This window comes from Chrysemys picta, chromosome 6 (assembly GCF_011386835.1).
Source record: "Chrysemys picta bellii isolate R12L10 chromosome 6, ASM1138683v2, whole genome shotgun sequence".
Lineage (NCBI taxonomy): Eukaryota > Metazoa > Chordata > Testudines > Emydidae > Chrysemys > Chrysemys picta.
Window position 1 is genome coordinate 28,518,060 of NC_088796.1, and position 27,159 is coordinate 28,545,218.

General features: G+C 42.6%; 2 protein-coding genes across 2 annotated transcripts in view; both read left to right on the forward strand.

Moving 5' to 3' along the window:
• The window catches only part of LOC135972348 (myb/SANT-like DNA-binding domain-containing protein 7), a 554,005-nt gene that overhangs the window by 478,937 nt on the left and 47,909 nt on the right, over positions 1-27,159 (forward strand). The window lies entirely within an intron of this gene.
• Positions 2,840-27,159, forward strand: part of C7 (complement C7) — a 37,690-nt gene continuing 13,370 nt past the window's right edge. Inside the window, exons 1-15 of the mRNA XM_008168696.4 lie at positions 2,840-3,185; positions 3,505-3,560; positions 4,276-4,351; positions 5,671-5,812; positions 8,264-8,405; positions 10,287-10,425; positions 11,605-11,739; positions 13,193-13,436; positions 14,177-14,290; positions 17,729-17,895; positions 18,897-19,125; positions 20,643-20,814; positions 21,239-21,326; positions 24,741-24,873; positions 26,867-27,058. Of these exons, the coding sequence (XP_008166918.2) occupies positions 3,180-3,185; positions 3,505-3,560; positions 4,276-4,351; positions 5,671-5,812; positions 8,264-8,405; positions 10,287-10,425; positions 11,605-11,739; positions 13,193-13,436; positions 14,177-14,290; positions 17,729-17,895; positions 18,897-19,125; positions 20,643-20,814; positions 21,239-21,326; positions 24,741-24,873; positions 26,867-27,058 (2,035 nt within the window). The 5' untranslated portion in view covers positions 2,840-3,179. The remainder of the gene's footprint in view (positions 3,186-3,504; positions 3,561-4,275; positions 4,352-5,670; positions 5,813-8,263; positions 8,406-10,286; positions 10,426-11,604; positions 11,740-13,192; positions 13,437-14,176; positions 14,291-17,728; positions 17,896-18,896; positions 19,126-20,642; positions 20,815-21,238; positions 21,327-24,740; positions 24,874-26,866; positions 27,059-27,159) is intronic.

Sequence of the window (27,159 nt, forward strand, 5' to 3'; positions counted from 1 at the left end):
GCTTCCACACATTTTACAGGGGCAGTTGAAAAACAACACACAACACAATCAGAAGCCCTTGGAATCATGGAATGGAGAAAACTCCTTCATAGGGAAGTGATCCCGCCCCCATAAGAACATAAGAACAACCATACAGAGTCAGACCAAAGGTCCATCTAGTCCAGTATCCTGTCTTTTGACAGTGGCCAATGCCAGGTGCCTCTGAGGGAATGAACAGAACAAGTGATCCATCCCCTGTCGCCCATTCCCAGCTTCTGGCAAACAGAGGCTAAGGACACCATCTCTGCCCATCCTGGCTAATAATCATCAATGGACCTATCCTCCATTAATTTATCTATTTACGATGCACTGCAATCCATTCCCAGAACTCCTAGCAGGAGAAGGTGGCGATTTTAACAGTGAGATAGCTACCCACGGTGCTCTGCTCTCTCTGTCGGTGTTACAGCACCAACTGTGAGTGTGCTTCGCCGACACAAGGAGCATTGCGTGAACATGCACAAGCAATGTAATTACAGTGGTTTATGATAGTTGACATAACTTAAGTTGACTTAACTCTCTATTGTAGACATGGCCTTAGTGACAGAAAAAAAGGATATGTTGGTGGGACAAACTATGACTTTGCAATATTCTTCCATCCTATCAATTAGTTTCAAGGAGAGAAAGTGTCTAGACTACAGAGAAGACTGACTTCACTGTGAGATGGTGGGGAAGAAGGAGTTGGGGAGGTTGCTAGTGTAAGCAATGAGTACAAATTGAATGAGGACTCCAAGTCCTGGATATGGGCTAAGACAAGTAAAATAATAAAGAAACAAACAGTATCTTCAAACAGCATAGATCACATTATCAAAAGGGTTTGCCATTACAGAGCCTGAAGAGTCTCTGAAGCAGGCTCCTGATACAGCTAAATTGGCTCTGGAACTGTTTTCTTCTAGCAAACAGGTCATCATCATCCCTGACTTAAACAGAGAAACACGACCCCAGATCTAGGCGCAAGGAATAATTATGCTAGGAATCCACATCTAGGCAGAAGGAATGCAGGCCATACCGACAGAATGGGGGTATCCTGGAAAGCAGTGACAGTGAAAAGGATTTAGGGGACATAATGGACAATCAGCTCAGTGCAATGATGTGGCAAAAAGGGCTAATTCATTCCTGGGATGCATAAACAGGTGAGTAGGAGTAAGGAGGTGATTTTACCTCCATATGTGGCATTGGTGAGGCTGATACTGCAATACTATGTATAGTTCTGGTGTCCTCATTTCAAAAATGGTGCTGAAAAATTAGAGAGAGCGCAGAAAAGAGCCACAAAAATGATTCAGGAGCTGGAGAAAATGCCTCATAAGAGAGCTCAGTCTGTTTAGTTTGTCAATCCGAGTTCAATCTGTTTAGTTTATCATAATGAAGGCTGAGAGGTGACTTGATTATAGTGTATAAGAATCTTCACAGGGAGAAGATACTGGGTAGGAAAGGGCTCATCAATCTGAGGAGAAAGGCATAACAAGAACCAATGGCAGGTCACTGAAACCGGACAAATTCAAATTAGAAATGAGGCACACATTTTTAACACTGAGAGTGATTAACCATTGGAACAAACTATCAGTGGAGTGGATACTCCAGCTCTTCTAGATATCTTTGCATCAAGACTAGATGCCTTCTTAGAAGGTATGCTTTAGCTAAACACAAGTTATGCTTTAGTCAAGCACAAGTTATTGAGCTCAATGCAGGGGTAAGTGGGTGAAAATGAATGGTTTGTGTTATACAGAATGTCAGGCTAGATATCTAAGGTTCCTTCTGGCTTTAAACTCTGAACCTATGAATCTGCACACAGCCTCCACCTAGTGCAATGCAGAAGTTACTACATCACAGCAAGAAGAACAGGAGTACTTGTGGCACCTTAGAGACTAACAAATGTATTTGAGCATAAGCTTTCGTGGGCTAAAACCCACTTCTTCAAGGACTCCCACTCCTCTGTAGAATGTTCATTACCCTCCTGATGCAGAGTAATACTTCTGAAGAGCAATTGTTTTACCTTTGGATTACAGTAGATTGTACAGAATGGTGTGTATCATCCAAAGAATTTCCTGGGAGGAAGAATACCTTCACCCCATCATAAGGACTTTCTCTACTTTTGGTGCAAATTTCCCCAGCTGCAACATCTTAATGGTGTTTCTGGATTGGGAGGCAATTCTTCAAGAAGGGAGAGAGCACCATGGAAGAGAAGAATTTAGGGAGAAAGTGAGAGGGCATGTAGGGGAAGGAGTAGAATTCTGAGAAAGTGAGAGTATCCCATAGACAAATGTCCCAATCCTGCAACTGCCTCCACACAGACAGACCCTGCATGGAGCTCCATTGAAATCATAGAATATCAGGGTTAGAAGGGACCTCAGGAGGTCATCTAGTCCAATCCCCTGCTCAAAGCAGGACCAATCCCACACTAAATCCCCAAATGGTCCCTTCAAGGATTGAACTCACAACCCTGGGTTTAGCAGGCCAACGCTCAAACCACTGAGCTATCCCTCCCCCCAATGAGGCTCTGTGGGGCAACAGAGGCAATTGAAAGATTGAGAACAAAACTTGCATCCAGACCTTGAATACTTGGCCCCTGACCTGATTTTTCACGATAGAAACTGATGTGTGGCGATTAGGCTTGCTACTGCACATCACCACTGCAGACGTGTGTACTAAGGATTTGTGGCCAGAATCTAAACTCAGTCATACAGGTGTAAACCAGAGTAACTCCATCCATTGAAGAGAGTGAAGTGACTCTGAATTTGTGTAACTGAGGTCAGAACTGGCTTGTGGTCTCTGAACAGTGAAAGACATTGCACCATAGAAAAAAGGGAGAGAAACTAAGTTTTCTTTCAATGAGTCCTTCCCATAGTTTCATGCCAGCCCTAGTTAGCATAGCCAAGCCTTGATTTATATGTATATTATTCTGTCTTTAAGATATTAAGCAGCTACAAGAACAGGCTGTTTGTGTCCCAGGAGGTGATTAAATGGGTTAAGATTAAAATTCCTCTGTATTGCTCAGTCTTTCTGTGAAAGAGAAGCAAAACAGCAGGGCAGAGAGACTCCAGAAGAGACAGACAGACTCCTCCTGCTGCTGACTTGCCTCCTAGTCCCAAAGGAGGCACATTTCTTCCCTGGTAGTTGCTGGATATCTGAGTGTTTCTCCTAACATGAAGGTAAGACAATCACTTAGTTAATTTTTACCAGTGAAATGAATAAGATGAATTATTAATTTAAAAAGGAAGATCCTTGGCTGAGAAATGTAATGGGATAAAACTGCAATAAAGTAGACAAACAAGAAAAAGCGGTTTGGGTGGCTAATCTGATGAGTGTTCAGATTTCACATCATTATTAGCAGTGCCATTATTATTTATTTGCACTGGAGTTTGGCTGAGTAAGGGCTGCCAACCAGGTCCAAAAGTTGGCAAAACGCATGCAAAAGAAAAAGCAAAACAAACCGAAAATTAACTAATGTTTTCCCTCCTTCTTGATCAGGTATTTGAGTTTTTCCTTCTGGTAGAAGTTACAGGTTTCTTTCCAGTTTTTTCCAGGTGAGTATTTATTTGGAACTGTGTGTGCTAAAGAATGACTATGAATTGTTTAATATACGTATATATAAATGCTTACATAGACGTGGCTGGTCCACAACATGGGGAGAGGGTTAAAGGAATGTCTCAGCTTGTGCCCGGTGAGGGTGGAGCCACTTTCCCCATCAGCACTGTCAGTGCCACCAACCACTCCAGTGGCAGGGGGGAAGTGCGGTGAGAGGCGAGCCACTGCCTCCCTCCCTTCTGAACACACTGAAAGAGCTGGCAAGCTCCAGGGGGAGCACTTCCTGGGAATTGTGCACTTCCTGGGAATTCTGGCTGAGCCTGTGAATTCCACAGGGAGTTCCCACTGCAATCTGGCCTCCCCACGATCCCTGTGACACAGGGCTGTGTGCTGCTGACACAATCTGTATCCCAGTGTATAGTGTTGAGATGGTCTATGCGAGCATTCAGGACTGAGCGTGTGCCTCCTCAGGGATAGTTTCTCCTGTCTGTCTAGTGGTTAGACAGAAGGGTTGGGAGTCAGTTTTATTCTTCTGTGGCAGGATGAGTGAATCCCATTGGTTTCAGTAGGAGCCCAATCAGGCCCCATATTTTTAATCAACATTCATTTAGCTGTGTCTGAAAACTTGGCTCTAATGCTTAGGAATGGAGACATTGCAATTCCTTATAATTTGTTTCTGTTTTTTTAATAATGCAAAAAATAATATTGAGGCAGTCCTTCCTCTCCGGTCAATTGCCACTGGAATCCTTATGGCCCTTGGTCTGAATGTGATGGCTGCACTAAAACTCAGGTATAATGCTATTAATGCTTTTTTCCTTTTGCTTTCCTTAACATGCATTTTTATAATAATTATGGTAGCATTATATTTGTAAGAGGATCAAAAGCCTAAAGGATATGATTTGTGTCTGCAAGGATGCGATATTCTAAGAGCTGACAGTGCAGAAGGAAAGGACATTGATGTTAGGAAGGAAGATAATAATCATAAGCATAACTGACTCAGCAGTTTTTGTTTTGGTGATAGTTACAAAAAATGTCCTAGTGGAAATTCCAGTAAACTCTGGTATAATTCTTCAGCTGATATCTATTGATTTCTATTAGTTTTTATTGGATGACCCAACTGCTCCATTCCATTCCTAACAGGAATCAGTAGAAACAAGCTGAAAGTTTTCTATGTTGGCACTTTCACTCAGGTGAGAGATATTTTTGATTTTTAGATTCCTTATTGCTTCCTTTGATAAGTCATTAATTAGGGATAGGTGGATGGATGGGTTCAGATTAAAAAAGGGTCAGTGTGCACTTTCTCTCAAGTCTTGACATGAACCTGAATTTGTTTTGAGATGCAAAAAAACCCCCATTTTGTCTAACTTTAGTTTTTGTCACATTCCTTTGCACTACCTGCTTCCTCTTGGGATCGATGGCTGTTTTATTTTAGGTTTCAGAGTAGCAGCCGTGTTAGTCTGTATCCGCAAAAAGAAGAACAGGAGTACTTGTTCCATTCTATATGCATCCGAAGAAGTGGGCTGTAGTCCACGAAAGCTTATGCTCTAATAAATTTGTTAGTCTCTAAGGTGCCACAAGTCCTCCTGTTCTTCTTTTTGTTTTATTTTAGTTCTGGCAGGTCAGTTCCAAGAGTGACTAACACCATTAAAAATGTTCATAAAATGCAAAAAGAGTACAGTATTGTGACTGATGAAGTGGGCATTCACCCACGAAAGCTTATGCTCTCAATACTTCTGTTAGTCTTAAAGGTGCCACAGGACCCTCTGTTGCTTTCTACAGATTCAGACTAACAATGCTACCCCTCTGATACTTGACAGTATTTTCAACTGGCTCATACTAGCTGCAGTTGGCACCTAGGTTTTAGAACAGAGCAATTGGGTTGATTAGTCTACTAGGGCTAAAAAGAGTAGAGTCCTTTCTGTAAAACCATTTTTTATTGATATGTTGTTAGTTTGTAGTAACATGAGGAGTAGTGTCTTTGTTTTCAGGAAACGTAAATAAACGTTTCAATTAATTACAGCAAAGGATTTGTTGTGCTGTCATGAAAGCAGTCTAATATTTCTGCTTTAGGTTTACACTTTCTAAAGGTTTCTATTGATTTGCATTCAGATTCGCAGACGGACAATAGCAGTTTATGGCCAGTATGGGGGAAACCCATGTGTTGGGAGTGCCTTTGAAACACGACAATGTGTTCCTACGAGAGGATGCCCAACAGAGGAGGGCTGTGGTGATAGGTTCAGGTGCTTTTCAGGTACTTTATTTTAGTTTATTTTTCATAACTTTCTGATACTTAAAGTTATGAAGATGATTATGTAAAGGTGCTTCCTGTTCATCAGACAATCACAGTATCATAGGTTAAATAAAATCAAAGGATGAAAGCTCCAGTGTTTACAGGAAAGAAATTCACAGGCCAAAGATCAGACACAGCCTTATTAACCCACTATATAGCCTTGCTGTGGTCCCTCTGTGCATATATGCCTTACCCCACTGACACGTTGGAGGGACACAAAAGGGGGCACCATCTAAAGGGGGGGGCAAATGGCCACCCCCCCATAACCTGCACATTAAGGACAGCTGCATTATTCAGTTGCATCTGTCCCACTGATGACTGGAGATAATTGTTAAGTCTTCTGAAGCTGGAGAATGAGTACAGGATGATACAGGCACAGTGAGAAGGTTTCTTATACATTTGCAGTACTCTGGAAATATAGTGCTTCCAGAGTACTGAAAATGAGTCCAAGATCTCTTTCTTGATGGGTAACAGCTAATTTAGGCACCATCATTTTGTACATATAGTTGGGTTTATATTTTGCCATGTGCATTACTTTGCATTTAACATTGAATTTCATCTGCCATTTTCTTGCCAAATAGGGTGACCAGGTGTTCGGTTTTCAACTGGAACACCTGGTTGAAAAGGGACCCTGGCGGCTCCGGTCAGCACCACCGACCGCGCTGTTAAAAGTCTGGTCAGTGGTGCTGCAGAGTTAAGGCAGGCTACTTCCTACATGTCCTGGCTCCATGCTGCACCCTGGAAGCGGCCAGCAGGCCTGGTTCCTGCGGGGGGGAAGGGGGCACAGGTCTCTGTGCACTGCCCTGAGCACTGGCTCCGCACTCCCACTGGCCAGGAACTGCGGCCAATGGGAGCTGCGGAGATGGTGCCTGTGGGCAAGAGCAGCGTGCAGAGCCTGCCTTATCGCCCCTCCCCCCCCCGCCCCACTGCGCCGCTGACCGGGAGCTGCCGGAGGTAACCAGAAGCCCCCTCCTGCACCCCAAACCCTCATCTCCAGCCCCACTCCAGAGCCTGCACCCCCAGATGGAGCCCTCACCCCCCCTGCACCCCACCCCCACCCCAGCCTGGAGTCCCTTCCCTCACCCTGAACCCCTCATTTCTGGCCCCATCCCAGAACCCACACTCCCAGTTAGAGCCCTCACCCCCTCCTGCACCCCAATCCCCTGCCCCAGCCCAGTGAAAGTGAGTGAGGGTGGGGGAGAGAGAGCCACTGAGGGAGCGGGGAATGTAGTGAGTGGAGGGCAGGGCCTCGGAGAAGGCGGGGGGCTAGAGTTTTCAGTTTTGTGCGATTAGAAAGTTGGCAACCCTATTGCCAAGTCAACCAATTTTGTGAGATCCCTTTGTAACTCTTTGCAGTCTGTTTTTGACTTAACTATCTTGAGTAATTTTGTATCATCTGCAAACTTTGGCACCTCACTGTTTACCCCCTTTTGCAGATCATTTATGAATATGTTGAACAGCACTGATCCCAGACCAGTACAGACCCCTGGGGACACCTCTATTTACTTCTCTCCATTCTGAAAATGGGCTATTTATTCCTACCCTTTGTTTCCTGTCTTTTAACTGGAGTGCCTGGGAATGCATTCAGGCTCATCTAATGATCCTTAATTTAATTTAATGACAAGACTTTTGTTATCTTAAGCACCCTGCCTCTGTTTATAAACAAACTCCCTGCACCAAGGAGGGAAGTCATTAGTAGCATAGAACTCATCACATTCCACCCTCAAGCTCTGACCCCTGGGTGCTGCTGGGTCCTTGCTTGGGCTGAAGGGCTAGCTTGATTATCACTTCAAAAGTTTTTTTTCTCTTAATTAATTGGCCTCTCAGAGTTGGTAAGACAACTCCCACCTGTTTATGCTCTCTGTATGTGTGTATATATATCTCCTCAATATATGTTCCATTCTATATGCATCCGAAGAAGTGGGCTGTAGTCCACGAAAGCTTATGCTCTAATAAATTTGTTAGTCTCTAAGGTGCCACAAGTACTCCTGTTCTTCTTTAAACCAGAGAAGAATCAGACCCAATATATGAGCACGTAATTAAAGGTTGCATTCTAGTGTATACGCTCCAGCAAACCTAGCTATATGTTCAAAACATGCTCTGAAATGCACTCTGTTCAATTCAAGTGTCATTTTTTAGAGACATAGTGTTGCTTTTTGACTATTGCCAAAAACAGGATTTGAACCTTGGTCTTCCAGAGATATATCGGTCACAGAGCCAGGCCCCCGAGTCCAAGTTTTTTCTTGAGTTTCCATAATTTTTCTTAAAGCTTGTTTTTAATTAGAACTGCACAAAATGAGAATGTGGGATTAAATCGGCTAATTAACATGCTTTAATTTTAGCTGCTGTGTATCCAGATGGACAAACATGTTTCCCCTTTGCCCTGAGATTTTTTGTTTGTTTTGGTTTTAGGTCAATGCATTAGCAAATCTCTGGTGTGCAATGGAGACCAGGATTGTGAGGAAGACGGTGCTGATGAGGATCGGTGTGAAGAGAGCAGACCAGCTTGTGACATTAATAAAATGCCTCCTAATTCAGAACTTACAGGAGCTGGGTAAGCTTCTCTGCAGATCTCATCTTATGTGTTACAGCAATATCTGTGCTAGTTGTATTTTTGTAGCATTTTACAACAAATCTGTGACTAGATAGAGACAAACATCTTGGCCTCCAGTTAACCTGCTCACATGCAACAGAGGGATCAGCTCCCGATCTCAAGACATTATTTTTACTATTTTATTATTTGTGTTAACCGTAGTGCCTAGGAGTCACAGTCATGGACCAGGACCCCATTGTGCTAGGTGCTGGACAAACAGCAGCACTAAAGAAAAGTCTCCTTTAGCTAGAGTAGAATTAGAGCTTACAGTCTCGCTAGAGGGCATTCATTAAAGTGTACCATAATCTATAACAATTGTTTATGAGCAGGCATTCTACCTAACAGAAGGCAGCAATACACATGTACAGTGTATAGCACATTACAACCTCTTTCTTGCTCTAGTCTGCCAATTTAGATAGAGTAAACAGATGATTGAAGGACTTCATAGCTTTGCCATATGTTTGCATTATGGGTGTGAAATTTTCTCCTCAGATACACACATATAACTTCCATTGACTTCAAAGGGAGTTGCAAACAGAGATATGATTGCAGAATTTGGCCCTATGAGCTGAAATTTTATACTAAAAGAGCCTAGTTCTTCCCTGACTTACACTTTGAGTAGTCATTGACACCTGTGTACTGCGTATATACAATGCACCCAAATCAAAATGGTAGCATTTTACAATGACTTTGTATAAGTGTGATGATTAAGGAAGGTGCATGGTGGTGGAGAATCAGGCCTAAGATCTCAATATAGGTATAATTTTTGGACAAGATTCACTGCTATGATCTGGCTGCTGTGCTCTGGCTTCACCAATACAAAGCAGCTAGGAACCTATTTTAACTGGGTTTATAGCTGTCTTGCTTCACAGAACCATCTTAAGGCAGCCAGAGTATAACTATGAATCTGGCCTTTTGATTTTGAACAATGATTTGAAACAGTTGCACTTCTGCAACTTAAACGCATCTTTTTAATTTGAAATGAAATGTTGCAAACTAGTTGTCTATAACCAGGATAGGTAATAGTCAGGTTTCTAAAGGCATAGCAATAGCAGTTGCTTTTTTCTAAAGGAATACTGCTATGCAATAGCATTGTGGAGCTATACTCTTTAAAGACCTCAGCTACATATCAGAAGTATTAGCATAACAAAATGATTATCTTTAACTTGTTTAATGTAGCCCTATCGCCTTGAGAATGATCTTAGCTCAGATGTGATAAAGAGGAGTGAAGCTTGTAATGGATTGGGCATTTTGCGGATATAGCTAAACATAAGTAGTTGCCATAGATACAAATGTATTGGAGTTAGCAGGTTGAAATATGTACTCATTGCTGACACAATTAAGAATGGCATTTTACTTTCCCTACTCTAGTATGTATGTGCGGTACTTTTATGCCCACCTAGGAGTCTATAATATAGTGTCCTATTTTCTTATGTAATGGCTTGTCTACATGGTGAGTTAGCACATGGCAAGCCAGGGTGTAAATCAACAGGGCATTAGTTTGCCACATGCTAACTCACCATGTGGACCCTGCTGCAGTGCACTAAAAATTCCGTTGTACACTTTGGCATACTCCCATTTCAAACATTAGTACATCAGTGCTCACTATGGAACTTTTAGCGCACGGTAGCAGTGTCCACATAGGCAGCTAGTGCACCTCTCCGGCTTGCTGTGCACTAATTTGCTGACTACACAGGCCCTAAGTCTATTTTTGATTGTTATATGCAGATGTAACGCTATTCAATTACAACAGCTTTTTGTAGTTTTAACATCCTGTCAACCATGCATTCTTCTCAGTGACTCTGCTACCTGAAGCTATCTTTTGTATTTTCTCTCTTGCAGCTTTGATGCCATTTCTGGTGAGACTAGGGGGAGAGTGATTCATACTAAAAGTTTTGGTGGACAGTGCAGAAAGGTGTTTAGTGGTGATCAGAGAGAATACTACCGACTGAGTGAAAGCCTTCTTGCCTACACATTCCAAGTATGTTTGCTTTACTATAGCCTTGTTTTTAGAGTCATATTTAGACCTGGGAGAATAATGCGAAACATGAAAGGTTTCATGAGGGTGGCAAGCTTCCTGGAAAGAGTGGCAGACATGCACTCAGCCAGCCCCAGCTGTCTGGTTTGCTGGTTCAATTAGATGGTGGCTCCTTCACCTGGCCAGTCTCCAAGGGGAAATCCAGGGCTGGATTTTCGCCTTATGCGCCCCTAGGCACAGCATCTTCAGTGCCCCCCCGCCTATAGCTGACCTTCATGCTGCACACAGTTTTAGAGAAGTAAGGTGCCCCTAGAATGCTGGCATCCCTAGGCACCTGCCTACTGTACCTAATTGGAAATCTGGCCCTGGGAAAGTCAATACTCAGCACCTCTCACAAGATTAAATCCAGAGAGAGGAGCAGCCAACACCATTGAGCTGAACAGAGCTGGGTAACTGTCTCCTGAACAGCCCATGCATTTAAGGAACAGGATTGCCAACAGCAAAAAAGCAGTGTTGGAGACCACGTGCCAGATTCTCAGCTGGTGAAATTTGGCATAGCTCTGTCAGTCTATGGAGTTATGCCAAGTTACACCAGGTGAGAATCTAGCTCATGGATCTACTTAGAGTTAAGTTTATCTCTTCCCAGAAAATTGTATATATGTTTATACTCATTGAGGGCTTCAGAGAGAAGATTATAACCAAATAATGGCTTAAAGTTAAGCATGTGCATACATGTTTGCAAGATGAGGGCCAAAGTGTGGTAGACATAGTCTTCATCTCTCAGGGCCAGATCTTTACAGAGCGCAGGGCTCTGTCCTCACTTGGTTTTCTCTGAACTTGAGCAGCTAATGCACCTGCTCATTCTTTAGAAGTATAGCATGCATATGCTTCTTAGGACATTTGCAGAGATATATTACATCCCTTTCAGAGGAATGCTTTGTTCACTGTCATATCATTAATGGGCTTGATCCTGCTCCCATTGACATCAGTGGGAACAGGGTCAGTCCTTAAATCCACTGCCATACTACTGCCATGATTGTGTAAAGATATTTGCTTTATCCTGTATTCATACACCATCTAGAATGTATTCAACCCAAAGAAATCTTCCTAGTCTCTCTATGCCAGGAAGTGCATGTGCTTCTAACAGCCATTCATAAAGAACTGCATTTTCCTTTTTTCTAGGTGAAAATTCAGAATGATTTTAGCTATGAGTTTTACAACAGTAGCTGGTCTTATATGAAACACACAGTGCACAATGTACAATCAAACAGTGGCCATTACTATTCACAAAAGACACAGGAGAAAAGCAGCAAAAAGGTATGTATAAACTGTCTTTTTGGCTTAGAATTTCCCATGAATGATTAAAGTCTTCCTTCCTTCAATGCTGTTTTATAATTTGAACATCTCCATGACCATTTTTTTGTTTTATCCTGGTACTTTTGGTGCAATTTAGACAAAACAAACATAATCCCCCAAAGATCTATACAAAGAGGTCACTGGTCTGGGTTATGTTAGTTTATTTGTTGCCATAGTAATTGCTTATTATCTATTCATTTGATTTATTGGCTGCTTTTGCAATAAGGAAAGAAAGACTGGTTAATAACTGAATAATATTCTCTATGCTGATAATTTTCTTCTGAACAGTTCATTTAAATGTTGTTTTCTCTTTGCCTTTTTATTACATTCGTCAGCATTTAGTGGCAATTTAAAAAAAAAAATCTACAATGAGGGGTTAAAATTTGTTTTGCCTACCCACAAGAAAAATTGTATTTCAGAATTGAACTCTACTGAGAGCTTTACCTACTCCTTTATAAAGTACCTTTGTCTCCTATGTGCCTATAATTTGGAGTTAACTAAAAACAAGTATTAATTCAATAACTTGAGTGCTTCCCGTTTATATGGTAATATTAGTATCTTGGGCTAAATAAACTCAGACGCTGAAGGCTAATATGTTTTTAGCTCATAATATAATTGCCACCAAGCTGACAGAAACTACCCTTCTGTTGTTAGTACACTGAAATGTATACACTGATTACATATGTTGAGACTTACAGTAAATAAGTTCAAAATAATGCTTATTTTTTAACTGGAAAAAAAGCTGAGAAGACCATATTTATTGTGGGAATGTGTCTGAGAAGCTATCACAAAGACAAGAGTGAGTGGGGAACTTATAAAGAAAAGGGTGCTCCAGACCAGTCAGGGTGCAAAGAAAAGAGAATTTTCTGGTGCCTCAGTTTCCCTTTTGCTGAACTGCAGTACCTTTGTCTTCAGCCGGGCTCATTAATCAGGCTCTGCCAGGCACCTTAATGCCTGGCAACCACCATTAACTTTTACAGAGGAATATGCATTTGCCTATTTGTCCCTTTGAAGCTTTTTTGGGGGGTGGAGAGTGAAGAAAGAATTTGCAGTCATTAAAAAGGAAAAAAAAAAGTGATTTTGTCTACCTCCCACACTATTCATATCACATTCATTCAGACGGTCCTATCACACAAAACAGAAAACCCCACTACAGGAGGAAGAACAGAACTTCAAAGGGAAAAACAAAACAAAACAAAAATCCAGTCTGTTAAAGAAACAGACCACCTTATCACAAGAGCCATACATAAATGATAAGCCCTGAGGACAGGAGTGAATCAGAATGCACGGGTAACATACTGAACACTTGTAGAAACTATTATCCATTAGCAAGTACAGGATCCCGAGGAGTTGATTGGCAGAAGCCACTCCATTTTTAAATAGCTGTATGACTGATTTATTTTCATCCTCTTAGAGTAACCACTTCATGGTTGTTGAGAATGATGTGGAAGTTGCTCAATTCATTAATAACAACCCAGAATTTCTAACTCTTACGGAGCCATTCTGGAAAGAGCTTGCCAACCTTCCTGCTGTCTATGAATATAGTGCATACCGAAGATTAATTGAACATTTTGGTACTCACTTCCTGCACTCTGGATCTCTGGGAGGACATTACAAAGTTCTCTTTTATATGGATACTGAAAAAATCAAAGCAGAAGGTAGAGTACTGCATTTGTTACAATGAACCAAGAGAATGAACAAGTGAAGAAACTGCTCTCTAGATCCTCCCAGCTAGCAAATAAAACAAAAATAAAGAGACTGCTTTCTCACCAGTCAGTCGCCAGAGACTCTCCTTATTGATAATAAACTAGAGGTGGGCTCAAGCTGCTATCTTTAGATCCCGATCTGGGTGTTGGATATTCAAAGTTCAGGGAGATTTGGATTTGGGGTTCAGCCTATTATACATTTGGTTCCACACATTATATATGTAAAGAGCCATTTGAAAAATTTGGATCCCAATCCTGGTTTGGCTTTTGAACAGCCCCAAAGTTCAGAGGTGTTTGGATATGAGGTGTGATTAAAGTCCGTCTCTAGCAAAGGCCGAACAAAATAAAAACAAAGCAAAGGGCAAAACTGCACATATGGTGATACTCAAAGACACAACCATTGCTGGAAGGGCAGGGGTGGGGTGAGAAAAAGGATAAATCAGAAAAAAGGAAATAATATATCAGGCAAATACATCATTCAGCTTTCTGCCAGTATCCTTAGGGATAGCTACTGGTTACTGGTAACCCTTAGCATGGGATCTGCTTTGTAGTTGTCTCCTCCTTCAAGAAAATGTTGCAGTTGTTCTATTCCTAAAGTGGGCCCTCAGTCAATGGGAGCCTCACACATGAATCCAAAAGCAGAAATTAATTTTCAGCCTACTGTGAAGGTAACTGGATCTATTTCTTTCCAGGTTTGAGTATTACAGACATGTACAAATGTACATCATCAGGTTGGAACTTACTCATCGTAAAAAAGAAAAAGACTACCTGCTCAAAACTGGATGAGCTGTTAAAATCCTCTTCAGGTAAATGATTCCACGGCACAGAGATTTCTTGCACTGCGGGATATGTCAGAACTGGTTACCTGGGGGAGATCAATAAAACAGAAGGGCTTTTTGGATGTAGTGGAACCCTGACTATCTGAATGGAATTACAGGGAATATATTTGCATAAACAGGTTTCAGATAAGAGGGACTGAGGCCTTGGCTACACTTACCCGGTAGTTCGGCGGCGAGCGATCGAACTTCTGGGTTCGACTTATCGCGTCTAGTCTGGACGCGATAAGTCGAACCCGGAAGTGCTCGCCGTCGACTGCGGTACTCCAGCTCGGCGAGAGGAGTACCGCGGAGTCGACGGGGGAGCCTGCCTGCCGAGTGTGGACCAAGGTAAGTTCGAACTAAGGTACTTCGAACTTCAGCTACGTTATTCACGTAGCTGAAGTTCCGTACCTTAGTTCGAATTAGGGGGTTAGTGTAGACCTGGCCTTAGTTTTCACTGTAAATGATGCATGTCTGGTGACATAATCGAGATTTCAGATATAAGTGTGTTAACATTTGAGGAGCTTGGAAAAGGTATCACAATTGTCAAAATATTGTGTAAGTTGGTGGAATGAGCAGAAAAAACAAATGCAAAGCCGTCCCTTTCATCCGTTTGGTCACTAGGCCAATCCTGGCAGGTGCTGAGCTTCAGTAGGAATGGCAAGTGCTCAGCATCTCTCAGGACAGGATAATAGGGTAATAGCCACCATGGATTTGTCAAGAACAAATCATACCCCCAACCCAATTTCCTTCTTTGACACGGTTACTGACCTATTGGATAGGGGAGAAGCAGTAGATGTGACATACCTCGATTTTAGTAAGGCTTTTGACACAGTCCCACAGGACGTTCACATATGGTCTAGATTACATTACTATAAGATGGGTGCAAAACTGGTTGAAAGACCATACTCAAAGTGGAGATGTCAATGGTTCATGTCAAACTGGGGAGACTTATCTACTGGGATCCCGCAGGGGTAGTCGTGGGTCCTGTACTAGTTAATATTTTCATTAATGTCTTGTAACAGAATGGAGGGTATGCTTATAAAATTTGTGGATGACACCAAACTAAGAAGGTTCACAAGCACTTTGAAGGACAGGATGAGAATTCAACATGATCTTGACAAATTAGAGAATTGGTCTAAAATCAACAAGATGAAATTCAATAAAGCCAAGTGCCAGCTACTACACTTGGAAGGAAAAATCAAATGCACAAATACAAAATGGGGAATAATTGGCTAGGCAGTAGCTGAAAAGGATCTGGGGGTTCTAGTGGATCACAAATTGAAAATAAGCCAACAATGTGATGCAGTTGTGAAAAAGGCTAATATCGTTCTGGGGTGTATTAACAGGAGTTTTGTATGTAAGACATGGGGGGTAATTTACCCTCTCTACTTGGCACTGATGAGTCCTCATCTGGAGAACTGTGTCCAGTTTTGGGTGCCATACTTTAGGAAAGATGTGGACAAATTGGAGAGAGGCCAGAGGAAAGCAACAAAAATGATAAAGATTTAGAAAATCCGACCTGTGAGGACAGGTTAAAAAAACCCAGGCTTATTTAGTCTTGAGAAAAGAAGATGGGGATGGGGGGCACCTGATAACAGTCTTCAAATATGTTAAGGGCTGTTATAAAGAGGACTGAAGCTAGGACAAGAAGTAATTGGCTTTATCTCCAGCAAGGGAGATTTAGGTTAGATATTAGGAAAAAATTCTAACTATAAGGGCAGTTAAGCTCTGGAATAGGTTTCCAAGGGAGGGTGTGGAAGCCTTGTCATTGGAAGTGTTTAAGAGCAGGTTGGACAAACACCTGTTGGGATGGCCTTGCTTCAGTGCAGGGGGATGGACTAGATGTTTTCTCAAGGTCCCTTCCAGCCCTACATATCTATGATTTTATGACAGCTATTCCCAGCCTGACTTGATTAGAGCCCACCTGGTGGTAGATTTGTGGATAGCCTCTCTTCCACATCCCTTGAGCCATACTCATTCACAGTTGCAATGGCCCAGATCCACAAAAGTATTTAGAAGACTAAGTCCCAGGTGTATGCACCAGTGTGATCAACAAACCTTCTGTTTGGCTGCCACCTAGTTCTGTAGGTGCTTAATTCACTTGGCACTAAATTTCTACTGTAACAGTTCCATAGGTGTCTCTGGGTGCACTACTGCCTTACTCTAGGCATCTGGAAATCTATCTGTTGCCCCAGAGTGATTCACAAAGTGGGGGAAGGTAGGCGGAGAAGTGCCTATCTCACGTGGGATCCAATCTGGTAGGCGTGCTCCGAGGCTGCCCACCAGAGTGGGTCCCACTCAAAATCTGGTGGGGAGTAAGAGGAATGGTGATGGGGTGCTAACCTTATAACTTTTAGCCCAGTGGTTAAAGCACTTGCTATCGGGCTAAAAGTTATAAAGTGGGCACCATCAGCACCACTTCCACCTCCTCTCATTGTGTGTGGAGTGTTTCTCACAAACAATGACTTAGGCATCTAAGTCACCTGACTCCAGGAGAGGGGGGTCCCGTTCATGAACTGCTAGCAGAGATAGGTGCCTCCCTGCAGCCTGGACTTAGATGCCTACCTCTGTGACAAGGGCAGGGCTTAGCACACATCCCTCTTATCAGCATCTCCCATTGGCTGGCTTAGGAGGCTCCCTGCCTAGCATGCTGGCATTGTGGATTGCATTCTTAGGTGCCTGTCTCTCCTCATGCATTGTTCAGGACACCTAACTTAGGCTTTGTGAATTGCAATGTTGTTCCTGTGATTGTCTAGGTGCCTAAAAGTTAGGTGTTGTGATCTTTAGCACTGCAATGGCTAAGTCCCTTGGTGGATCCAGGCCTATACATCTACTTTTTTTCTGTCCCTTCTCCCCTCTCCAGTTCTCCATCCTACTCCTCTAATTCACTCTTGTCTGCTTTCTATTTGTTTTTCACTTGTTATGTGCTCCTTTCCTCACCAGGAGGCCACCTGCAGCTCAGGGTGAGGAGCATCCATGGGTAGTTCTATGGAGCAATAGACACACACTTGCAGAGCTGAGCTGTGTGTTACAAGACAGACACACAAAGCTTGGGCTGGTGAGCTGCTCCAGTGGCTATTTGCATTAAGAGCCACCGCAGAAGTAGGGGATAAAGGAGGGTTTCTAAAAGACGCGCACCTTCTTTACTCAAAACAGCATTTCTGCTGTAAGGAGTTGGAATGATTCCAGAGCCATGCTGCTTTCCCTATCTGCACTTTTGCCCTAGTCAGGTCCTCCCATGGTTGGGAAACACCATTTCAGGATTTGGCCCGCTATTACCATTCTAGGATACTTGTGCTATATTACTTAAATTCTCTACTGATGTGCCCTTTAATTGCTTGCACAGGTATTTGCATTATTTCTATTGCTACATGAAAACATATCAATACTGGTTTTCTGTATTTCTCACCCCTGAATGTGTAGGAGTCAGTCAGAATCAGATTAGAGGTGATCCCTATGTAGAGGGAGGAAATCCAGCGGCTGTTGCAGGCCTTGCTTATCTAGATTTGAATAATCCTGCTGGAAATAGTGAAAGATATTCCTTCTGGGCTCGATCAGTGAAATACTATCCTAGAGTAATTAAACAAAAGGTAAGACTTGGTACTATTTTCCTAAAACAGCCCTGAGAGGTGGGTTTATCTGAAGTGGGGACATGATTAAGCTATAGGGGTTAATCGGCACCAGTTGTAAATGACAATAGTTTTGTATCCAGATTGTTTTTGAAAAATTAAAATAAGAAAAATGTGCACAGGCAAAGCAGACTGTTTGAGAAATGGACAGTAATGACTGGCACTTTTACAAAATCAAGGCTCTGATCCTGCATTGAATTTTGTATACTATAGAGCATTTTTGTACAAGAATTTTGTACAAGTAGATACTGCCCCTGTGCAGAGCCCCAATAATTTCACTACTGCTTTGCATAAGCACAGGGGTCCATCTGCTTAGATCTCAGGGCCCAAATATTGGAGCACAGTGTCAAATGAAAAGGATCAATTCTGTCAATGAGTTTGGGATTTAATGTGAGCTCTGGAAGTGTGAGATTTTGTGGAAGGGCTATAGCAGCAAAAAGTATTATTTTTTATCTTCTTAATCGTTATAGAATGAAACTGACCTTATAATTGTTTAAAATATACAACTTCTTGGACCGGGGAAGCTCACATAGAGACTTCGCTAGTGCATAGTTTTTGAACATGTCATGGCATTATTTAGCCCCAATCCACAAAGCCATGGCTGAACTGTGTTGAATACTGCTGAGCTGCAAGTGACTTTAACATATGTCGCACAAAGTTGGTTTTGAGTGTAGATGAAGCCTTACTTGATTTTTCCTACTAACGACAGATGAAGAGTTTTCCCTCTTTGCAAAATTGTCCACACAATATACATCTCCAAATATGACAGGTTTCAGAGTTCTTCGGAAGTGGGCTGTAGTCCACGAAAGCTTATGCTCTAATAAATTTGTTACTCTAAGGTGCCACAAGTACTCCTGTTCTTCTATCTCCAAATATGTTACATGACCGATGTGTTATTAAACTGTGACACCCTTAAAATATGTAGTTTTTAAATTTAAGACACATCTGTTTATTGCATTTAGCTAACACCATTGTATGAGCTGGTAAAGGAAGTGTCCTGTGCCTCAGTTAAAAGGCATTACCTGAAACTAGCCATTGAAGAGTATCTGAGTGAGAATGATCCCTGCAAATGTCGACCATGTCAAAATGGTGGCGAACCTGCCATAGTAGAAACTCAGTGCCTCTGTTTCTGCAAACCTTATACGTTTGGAGCAGCTTGTGAACTCGGAACTCTTGTACAAGATCAACCAGGTAGGTACGCATTTGTTTTGAGATTTCAAAAGTTTAAAGCATACTTTTCTGCTTGCAATGATACGATCAGTGCTATTGTGTAGGTTGAATGTGCAGCTGATATTGGGCACCAGCAACCTCTAAAAGTCAAGTGGATTTTTGAGGGCATCAGGTTGCCAGGGGACAGAGGTTAAATGAGTATGGGGAGTATTCCTCTCTGTTAGACTATGTGTCTCTGCTTAATATTTGTATACAGCACTTTACATTTTCCAAGTATTTTCTTTAAGTATTGTTGACAATACTAGTAACAGTGAGAGCAGTCCTGCATTGGCAAGCAAATGGACTAGATGGATTAATAGATTTTTTCCATCTCTTGCTTCTCTGATTCTGTTATCCCCATTTTACAAATAGAAAAACTGAGATGCAAAAAGATCAAGGCCAGAATTTTCAAACTTGGGTGCCTAACCACATTGATTACCATGTTGTTGTAGCAGTGTCTGTCCGAGCATATGAGAGACACAAGGTAGGTGAGGTGACAGCTTTTATGGGACTAACTTCTGCTGGTGAGAGAGACAAGCTTTTGAGCTTCACAGAGCTCTTCTTCAGGTCTGGGGAAGGTAATCAAACTTAGACACTTAAGTGCACATTTAAGCACCTAAACTATTGCCCAGTTTTCAGAGGTATCCAGCACCCATAAGTACTATTGAAAAAAGTAGAGTTTGTGTCATGTGCCCCTCTGATTATTTAAGTGCCTTACTTTAGGCATCTAGCTTGAAAGTTGACTTGCCCAAGGTTACGTACAAAGTCAGGATTAGAACTCATGACTCAAAGTATAGTACTCAGTCCACTAGAGCAAACTGCTTTTTTTTTCCAAATTTGCCAATATCCTAGGCTTCTACATTACTTGTGTCCTGCGATACGTGAAATACCACTGATGAGTAGAGAAAAGGGAACGACTGTTCTAGTGGTGATGCAATGAGGGATCAGATTTGTGAGAGGAGTATGTGTGCAGGGAGGGTATAAGAGCATAGAGATCAGTATTGGATTGCATGGGTTTATTTGAACTAATCTAAACTTGAATAAAAGTTTGGATTCAAAGAGCACCAGTGACTAATATTATGCTGGTCTTCCCCTGACAAACTGAGTGTCACAATTATTGTTTTTGCTATGCAGCGTTCAATAACATTTTTGGAGTAAATTAACAAAAATGAAAAATGGGTCCATTTCACATCTTGTAAAACAGGAACACATTCATTTTTTTTGTCCAGTTGTAGTATGGTGCTACATTTCTATTTACTCATTCTGGTAAAAAATCAGCAATGAATCCACAGAATTACACCAGTGTAAAAGCAATACAAGCAAGAAAAGTCTAGGGTCCATGATAGTGAGATCTTAGATTCAGCTCCAAGCTAATGGTTTGGGATCATCATTAGCTTTGACTGTTCTTTCCTGCTTTTAAGATACCAGCAGCTACTAAGAGGACAATAGAATTTCCTACATATTCCTATAATGTAAAGTCTCACTCTAACATTACACAGGAGTCATTGATGGAAGGTGGAATTGCTGGTCCTCTTGGAGTCCTTGCTCAGGAGGAAGGAAGTCAAGGAGTCGAACCTGCAATAATCCACCACCTAGTGGTGGTGGGATATCCTGCATTGGAGAACAGTCAGAAAGCAGACAGTGTGAGGATGAGGAGTTGCAACATTTTCGGTAAGTGGAAAAACCTTGAGCATGAATGTAAAGTGGGAGATCTGGGGCCATTTATGATTTTGACTCAAAACGACTTGTAATTTGTTGGACTGTCACAGCAATTCAGTGGCTTTAGCTAAACCAAAGCATCAAGTTTTTGTTTTGTTCAAGCCTGAAACAAAATGAAATTCAGGAGCTGTGACCTAGATGTGAAGTGGATCTGGAAAAAAGGGTGAAGCCTATGAGCTTAACTTCACTCTAGTCTTCACATGCTTTCTCAAAAACACATGATAAATGAGTTTAGTTTGATCATGGCTTAAAGGAATGCAGACTGGCCCTGAAAAGGGGCTTCTCTGAGAAGGGCAGTATTTTAGAAGAAAGAATGTCTAAAAACCCTCTTACATTTAGTAAAAATAATCACAATCTTAAATTTTTTGCTTTACAGTTTGATTGAACCACACTGCTTTGATGTGTCCATAATCCCCACAGAATTCTGCTCACCTCCCCCACTCTTACAAAATGGATTTGTTCAAGTAGGTTATAAAAAAGTTCTCTTTATTACTTAATCTATGATCTGTTTCGAGCTGCAGTACTGGAGCTGCAGTTAATATACTCATAGCAATTCGCCTACAACTCTGTATTAGTCTTGATCAATTTAATATGATGTTGTATGAAAATCTCTTTAGCATGTTCCTCCTGGATAAAGTTTACAAGAAGTTAGCCAAGACTTATTTTACTTACTTGTAACTCTCCCCTCTCCCCCTTTACTCCTATTTTTATTACCCGCGATGCCCAGAGTCTCCAACAGAGATCAGGGCCCCTGTTGTGCTAGGCACTGTACAAACACATAGTAAGAGAATCCATGCCTCAAAGAGCTTAACTGTGGGGTCCCATGCGGAGCAGATAAAGCACACGACCAGTGTGGTTGCAAGCTGAATCCGAATCCTGTTTATTGCAAGCTTTCTTTTATAGTTTTTCTCTACATTACATAACACAATTAGGCTATAATAACACATCTACGGATTGGACAAGAAGGAGAATCATGTGTTTATCACATGTATAGCCCCACACCGATTGGTTCAACCGTTCCTTACATAAGGCCATGATTTGTTTACCTCATCTTATATAATCCTAGACCACCAGGGGGCCTTACATAAGGCCATGATCATCTTATATAATCCTAGACCACCAGGGGGCCTTACATAAGGCCATGTTTGTTTACCTGGCAAGTGTCCCATCGTGACCCTTACCTCCTCATGGAACTTTTCATTAGGTTGGTGTAGGGATGATACATCCCCACACCTCCCCCCTTTTTCTTAAATAAGGCCTATAGGAGGGTCCAACTAACATTAGGACAATTACTAGCCACCTGACTACTTTTTTTGAACCTATAAAACTGACGACAGGTGACATTTAACAACTGGGAAATATATGGAGAACTATTAAAAAACATAACATTACATAAATACCCACAAAAACCATTGGGGTGTAAATAAGGATAGCCAATAAGACATGTTCTAAAGGGATCCGATGGGGTGGCCATGGACAAGCAAAAAGGGCTTCTTGGCCAGTCTGGTTCGCCCAGGTGATCCAAACATTTTGTCGTGGGTTAACAAAAGGTACAGAGTTTGGACATACAAAGACCCCTGCTCCTATAATAAGGAGTCCGAACAAACAGAAGTACAGCATTATCAGGTGTCTAGGCTGTGACAAACAACAAGTGCAGGTCCGGTGTCGCAGGGCCGTTGTTTGGCTTCTGCGTGGCGGCGTCGGGCTTTTTAGCAATTTGTGTCTTGAGCCACGGCCGGAGGGATCTTGGACCTTGGCTTCTGCCGCAAGAGTCTCTATTAGTTTCTTAGATTTGCACCATATTTGGCTCAATGACACGGCCTCCTTGTTGCCATGAGAGACCGACTCCCAGAGGTCAGAGCCTAGACTTTCCCAGACTGCCTTATCAAAGACAGTATCAGGAGTAACAAAAAACCTGCGTCTCTGCCCCCATTTCAACAAACGGGACAACGCGTCAGAGGGAAGCTTCTCTCCCCGCTTTTTAGCGATGCATAATAAAAAATCATGCACCGTCTCCTCCTCTGCAGACAAAGCAGAGCCCATTTTAATAAAAGCAGCCGCTCACCTGTGAGCTCACGAACGTCTCTCTCGGACGACCAGGAGCCGGTATCCTCCGGTACCTCCTGCCGCAGCTGCCACCTCCGCCTTTTCTCACCGAACGCTTCAGTCGGCTGTGAGCTCACGAACGTCTCTCTCGGACGACCAGGAGCCGGTATCCTCCGGTACCTCCTGCCGCGGCTGCCACCTCCGCCTTTTCTCAAACCATGTTCAGTTTTTGGTCGTGCTCCAGTTGACACTGAGCTTGGCAAACCATCTAAATCTTGGTAGCCTGCCCTCTTATTCCCACAGATTCCCTTTCTCTGATGATCTCTGTGAAGAACGCCTGTCTCCACCTTAACAGGGCATGGCTGTTTGCGCTTTTTGGTAGAAGGAGTGCTGGAAGGAGAAGAGCCAGCACTGAGAGCCTTTTCAATATCTAAATTCAATTGTTCCAGTTTCTTCATGAGAGATGACATAGAGTCTGACCACTCAGATCCTTTTTCTGGTTGGATCTGCTTTCTCTTTGCTCAGCTTTTGAGACAACACCTGTTGGGTCTACTGTCTGAGAACATTGATCCCTGCTCCACTGGCGGCTGTGTCTAGTATGATCTCTGCTAGCTCACTCTGGGCAAAGTCCTGGCTGCCTTGATGTCCAAGCCGAATCACGTCGGGGTCACCATTTGTGGGGTCCCATGCGGAGCAGATAAAGCACACGACCAGTGTGGTTGCAAGCTGAATCCGAATCCTGTTTATTGCAAGCTTTCTTTTATAGTTTTTCTCTACATTACATAACACAATTAGGCTATAATAACACATCTACGGATTGGACAAGAAGGAGAATCATGTGTTTATCACATGTATAGCCCCACACCGATTGGTTCAACCGTTCCTTACATAAGGCCATGATTTGTTTACCTCATCTTATATAATCCTAGACCACCAGGGGGCCTTACATAAGGCCATGATCATCTTATATAATCCTAGACCACCAGGGGGCCTTACATAAGGCCATGTTTGTTTACCTGGCAAGTGTCCCATCGTGACCCTTACCTCCTCATGGAACTTTTCATTAGGTTGGTGTAGGGATGATACATCCCCACACTTAACATTTAAAATAGACAAAGGGCAGGATGGGAAAGAGGTACAGAGAAGTGAAGTGAGCTGCCCAACGTTACACAGCAAATTGGCAGAAGAACTAGGAATAGAACCCAGCTCTCCTGACTCCAAGTCAAGTTCCCTAACTACTGGAATACACTCTTTTTGTCCCCACCAGGACTCCACACACGCATAGGGGTCCAACTGCCTGCAGCAGCAGGATTGGGCCTAATCTCAGACGTGATTTAACAAGGGAGTAACAAGAGAGCTTGTAAATTCCTTGTACCAGAGATTATGTCTTAGCCATACTGTGAGGTGCCTAGCACCCTTTTGGTTGCTATGAGAAATAACTAACACTTATAGCAATACTGTAGGTTTTGGAGAAATGTGCAAGAAACATCCTTCCTTCAAATGAACTAGGAATCAGTTAAAAAAAAAAATCTAAAATCTAATGGCCTGACCCTGAAAACCCTTACTCCACTGAGTTTACCTAAATGAATAGGGCTTGAGGGATTGGACCCTAACATGTATTTTGCCATTTGTTTTCCCAGTCAATGGTTATCACCCTGCATGTATTAGTTTATCTCAGAAGATAGAGGTAAAATCCTACAAACCATGTAATTGTATTTGCTCAGTTAATTCTGTCAGATTTCTTAGAAACCAAAAAAAAGTTTGATATTTTTAGTGGTTATTACACACTTTTTGTTTCACATTCAAAGCTTCTCCTATTTATTTCCTTTCAGAATGCCGATTCCTCATATCCTGTCGGGAAAAGTGTTGTTTACGCCTGCAGAGATGGTTATTCTCTTGTTGGTGATCCTGTTGCTAAATGTGGGGAAGGTTTAAAGTGGCTCATTGGGGATATGCAATGCAAGAGTATGTTTAAATTGATTTTCACTGCAAAGTACAATTGAAAGTTGACTTTTGAATCCCAGTGAAACTTTTCCCCACATCTATTTTTCAAAAATAGAGGAAAGGGCAGAGGGGGGATGTAGACAGCTGCAGTCTTCCAATTATCAACTAGAATCAGACTTAAATTGCTTTTTCTTTCTTTGAATATAGAAATTGCTATAATAGAATGGACAACTGGTCCATCTGGTCTAGTTGTAAGGAAGGCAAAAATTGAACCAGAAAACTCACAATGCAACAGGCCAAAGGTATACTGCAGGGGTAAATTTCCTCCTGACCCCCCTGAAGTCAGAGGCGGTCAGGTGATTTTAATTTTAGGTAAAATAATTGCAATGCTATTCAATGTATATAGGATTGAGGTGCTCCATACTCTTCTCCTGCTGCAGCAGAAAGTTGATTGAGATATACCCTCCTAATATATTGAATAATCCCTGCTCAATTCTCCTTAAGAAACGAAAACTCTCCAGGGTCCTAGCTAATACAACTTGGAGTGGATGGTGAATTCATTTCTGAGAGACTCACATTTGGTGATCAACTTAGCCCTGAGCCTATGACCAAGAATTACCATTATTAGCTGATATACAGTAACTCCTCACTTAACGTTGTAGTTATGTTCCTGAAAAATGCGAATTTAAGCGAAACAATGTTAAGCGAATCCAATTTCCCCATAAGAATGAATGTAAATAAGGGGGTTAGGTTCCAGGGAATTTTTTTTCCCCACCAGACAAAAGGACTAATTATTTATATATATATACACACACACACACACACACACACACACACACACACACACAGAGTATAAGATTTAAACAAACAATTTAATACTGGTACACAGTGATGATGATTGTGAAGTTTGGTTGAGGTGGAGGAGTCAGAGGGTGGGATATTTCCGCTACTGCTAAATGATGAACTAGCAATTGGCTGAGCCCTCAAGGGTTAACTCTCTCACTCTACAAGGCAGTAGGAATGGAGGGAGTATGTGTGAGAGAGATGCGCATTTCCCCTTTAAGTACACTGCCTTGTTAATTAGATCAGCTTGCTGAGACTGCAGCTGCTGCAAGCTCCCTCTGTCCTGAGCCCTGGTGTGTCCCCCTTGCTCTATGGAAGATGGGGTAAGCGGGGTGCAGGAGCAGGGGGGTGGGGGACACCCTGACATTAGCCCCCCCTTTCTTCCCTCCCCCCGCACAGCAAGCAGGGTCTTGGGGAGCAGCTCGAAGGCAGCGGGCAGGAACAGCACATGGCAGTGTGGGAAGGGACAGATGAACTGCAGGCAGCTGCTGCACAGGGAACTTAGGGAAGCGGGGAGCTGATATGGGAGCTGCCGGTCCACCCTGGTTCCAAGCCCCCACCAGCTAGCTGCAACGGGCTGCTCTTCCTGCAAGCAGTAGACAAAGCAGGTGGCTACCAAACGACTTAGAAGGGAGCATTGCACAACTTTAAACGAGCATGTTCCCTAATTGATCAGCAACGTAACAACGTAAACCAGGACGGTTAACCGGGGGCGGAGATTTGGGGAAGGGATCCAATAGGGGAAGGGAGGAGGCGGAGTTGGGGCAGGGACTTTGGGGAGGGGGTTGGAATGGGGGCGGAGTCGGCGCGGGGCCAGGGCGGCAATTATTTCCTGGCCTAGGGGCAGCAAAATTATTAATCCGCCACTGGTTTATACCAGTGCCGTTTATCCTGGGAGATCCCAGTGCAGACTAGATTCCCAGCCCCCAGGGTTTACATTGTCTTTGTCTCTGGTACAGCCCCAAGCACACAGCAAATGTTTAACAAATGGGTTAATATTCTGTACTAACACAATTGATGTCTTTCTAGAGGAATAAGAGCTGAGTTTTCATACAGTTTGCTCTAATGATGGGCAATAGACTCAAATAATTTCAGACAGGACAAGAAATGTGTGACCACTTTCTGAACAAATTACAGTGTCACCATTCCTTTTGCTGTCTTCATTCCTTAGAAACAGCTTGTGTCTTACCTGTCCTGGCGGAGGATATGAGAGGAGCGCCATGGAAACCTTCATATGAGATTGGAGAGAAGGTGACTCTGTCCTGTCCAGATGGCATGCACTTGGAAGGGTCATCTCTCATTCTGTGTGAGCCCAGCCTCAAGTGGTCTCCTGATATGAAGGATATCCGGTGCAAGAGAAGAGGTAAGCCACTGCAATAATTGGGTCTGAATGAAATCCTCGTAATGATTAGAGGGGCAGTGCTTCCTAATGGATAGAGCACTGAACTAGTTTGCAGGAGATCT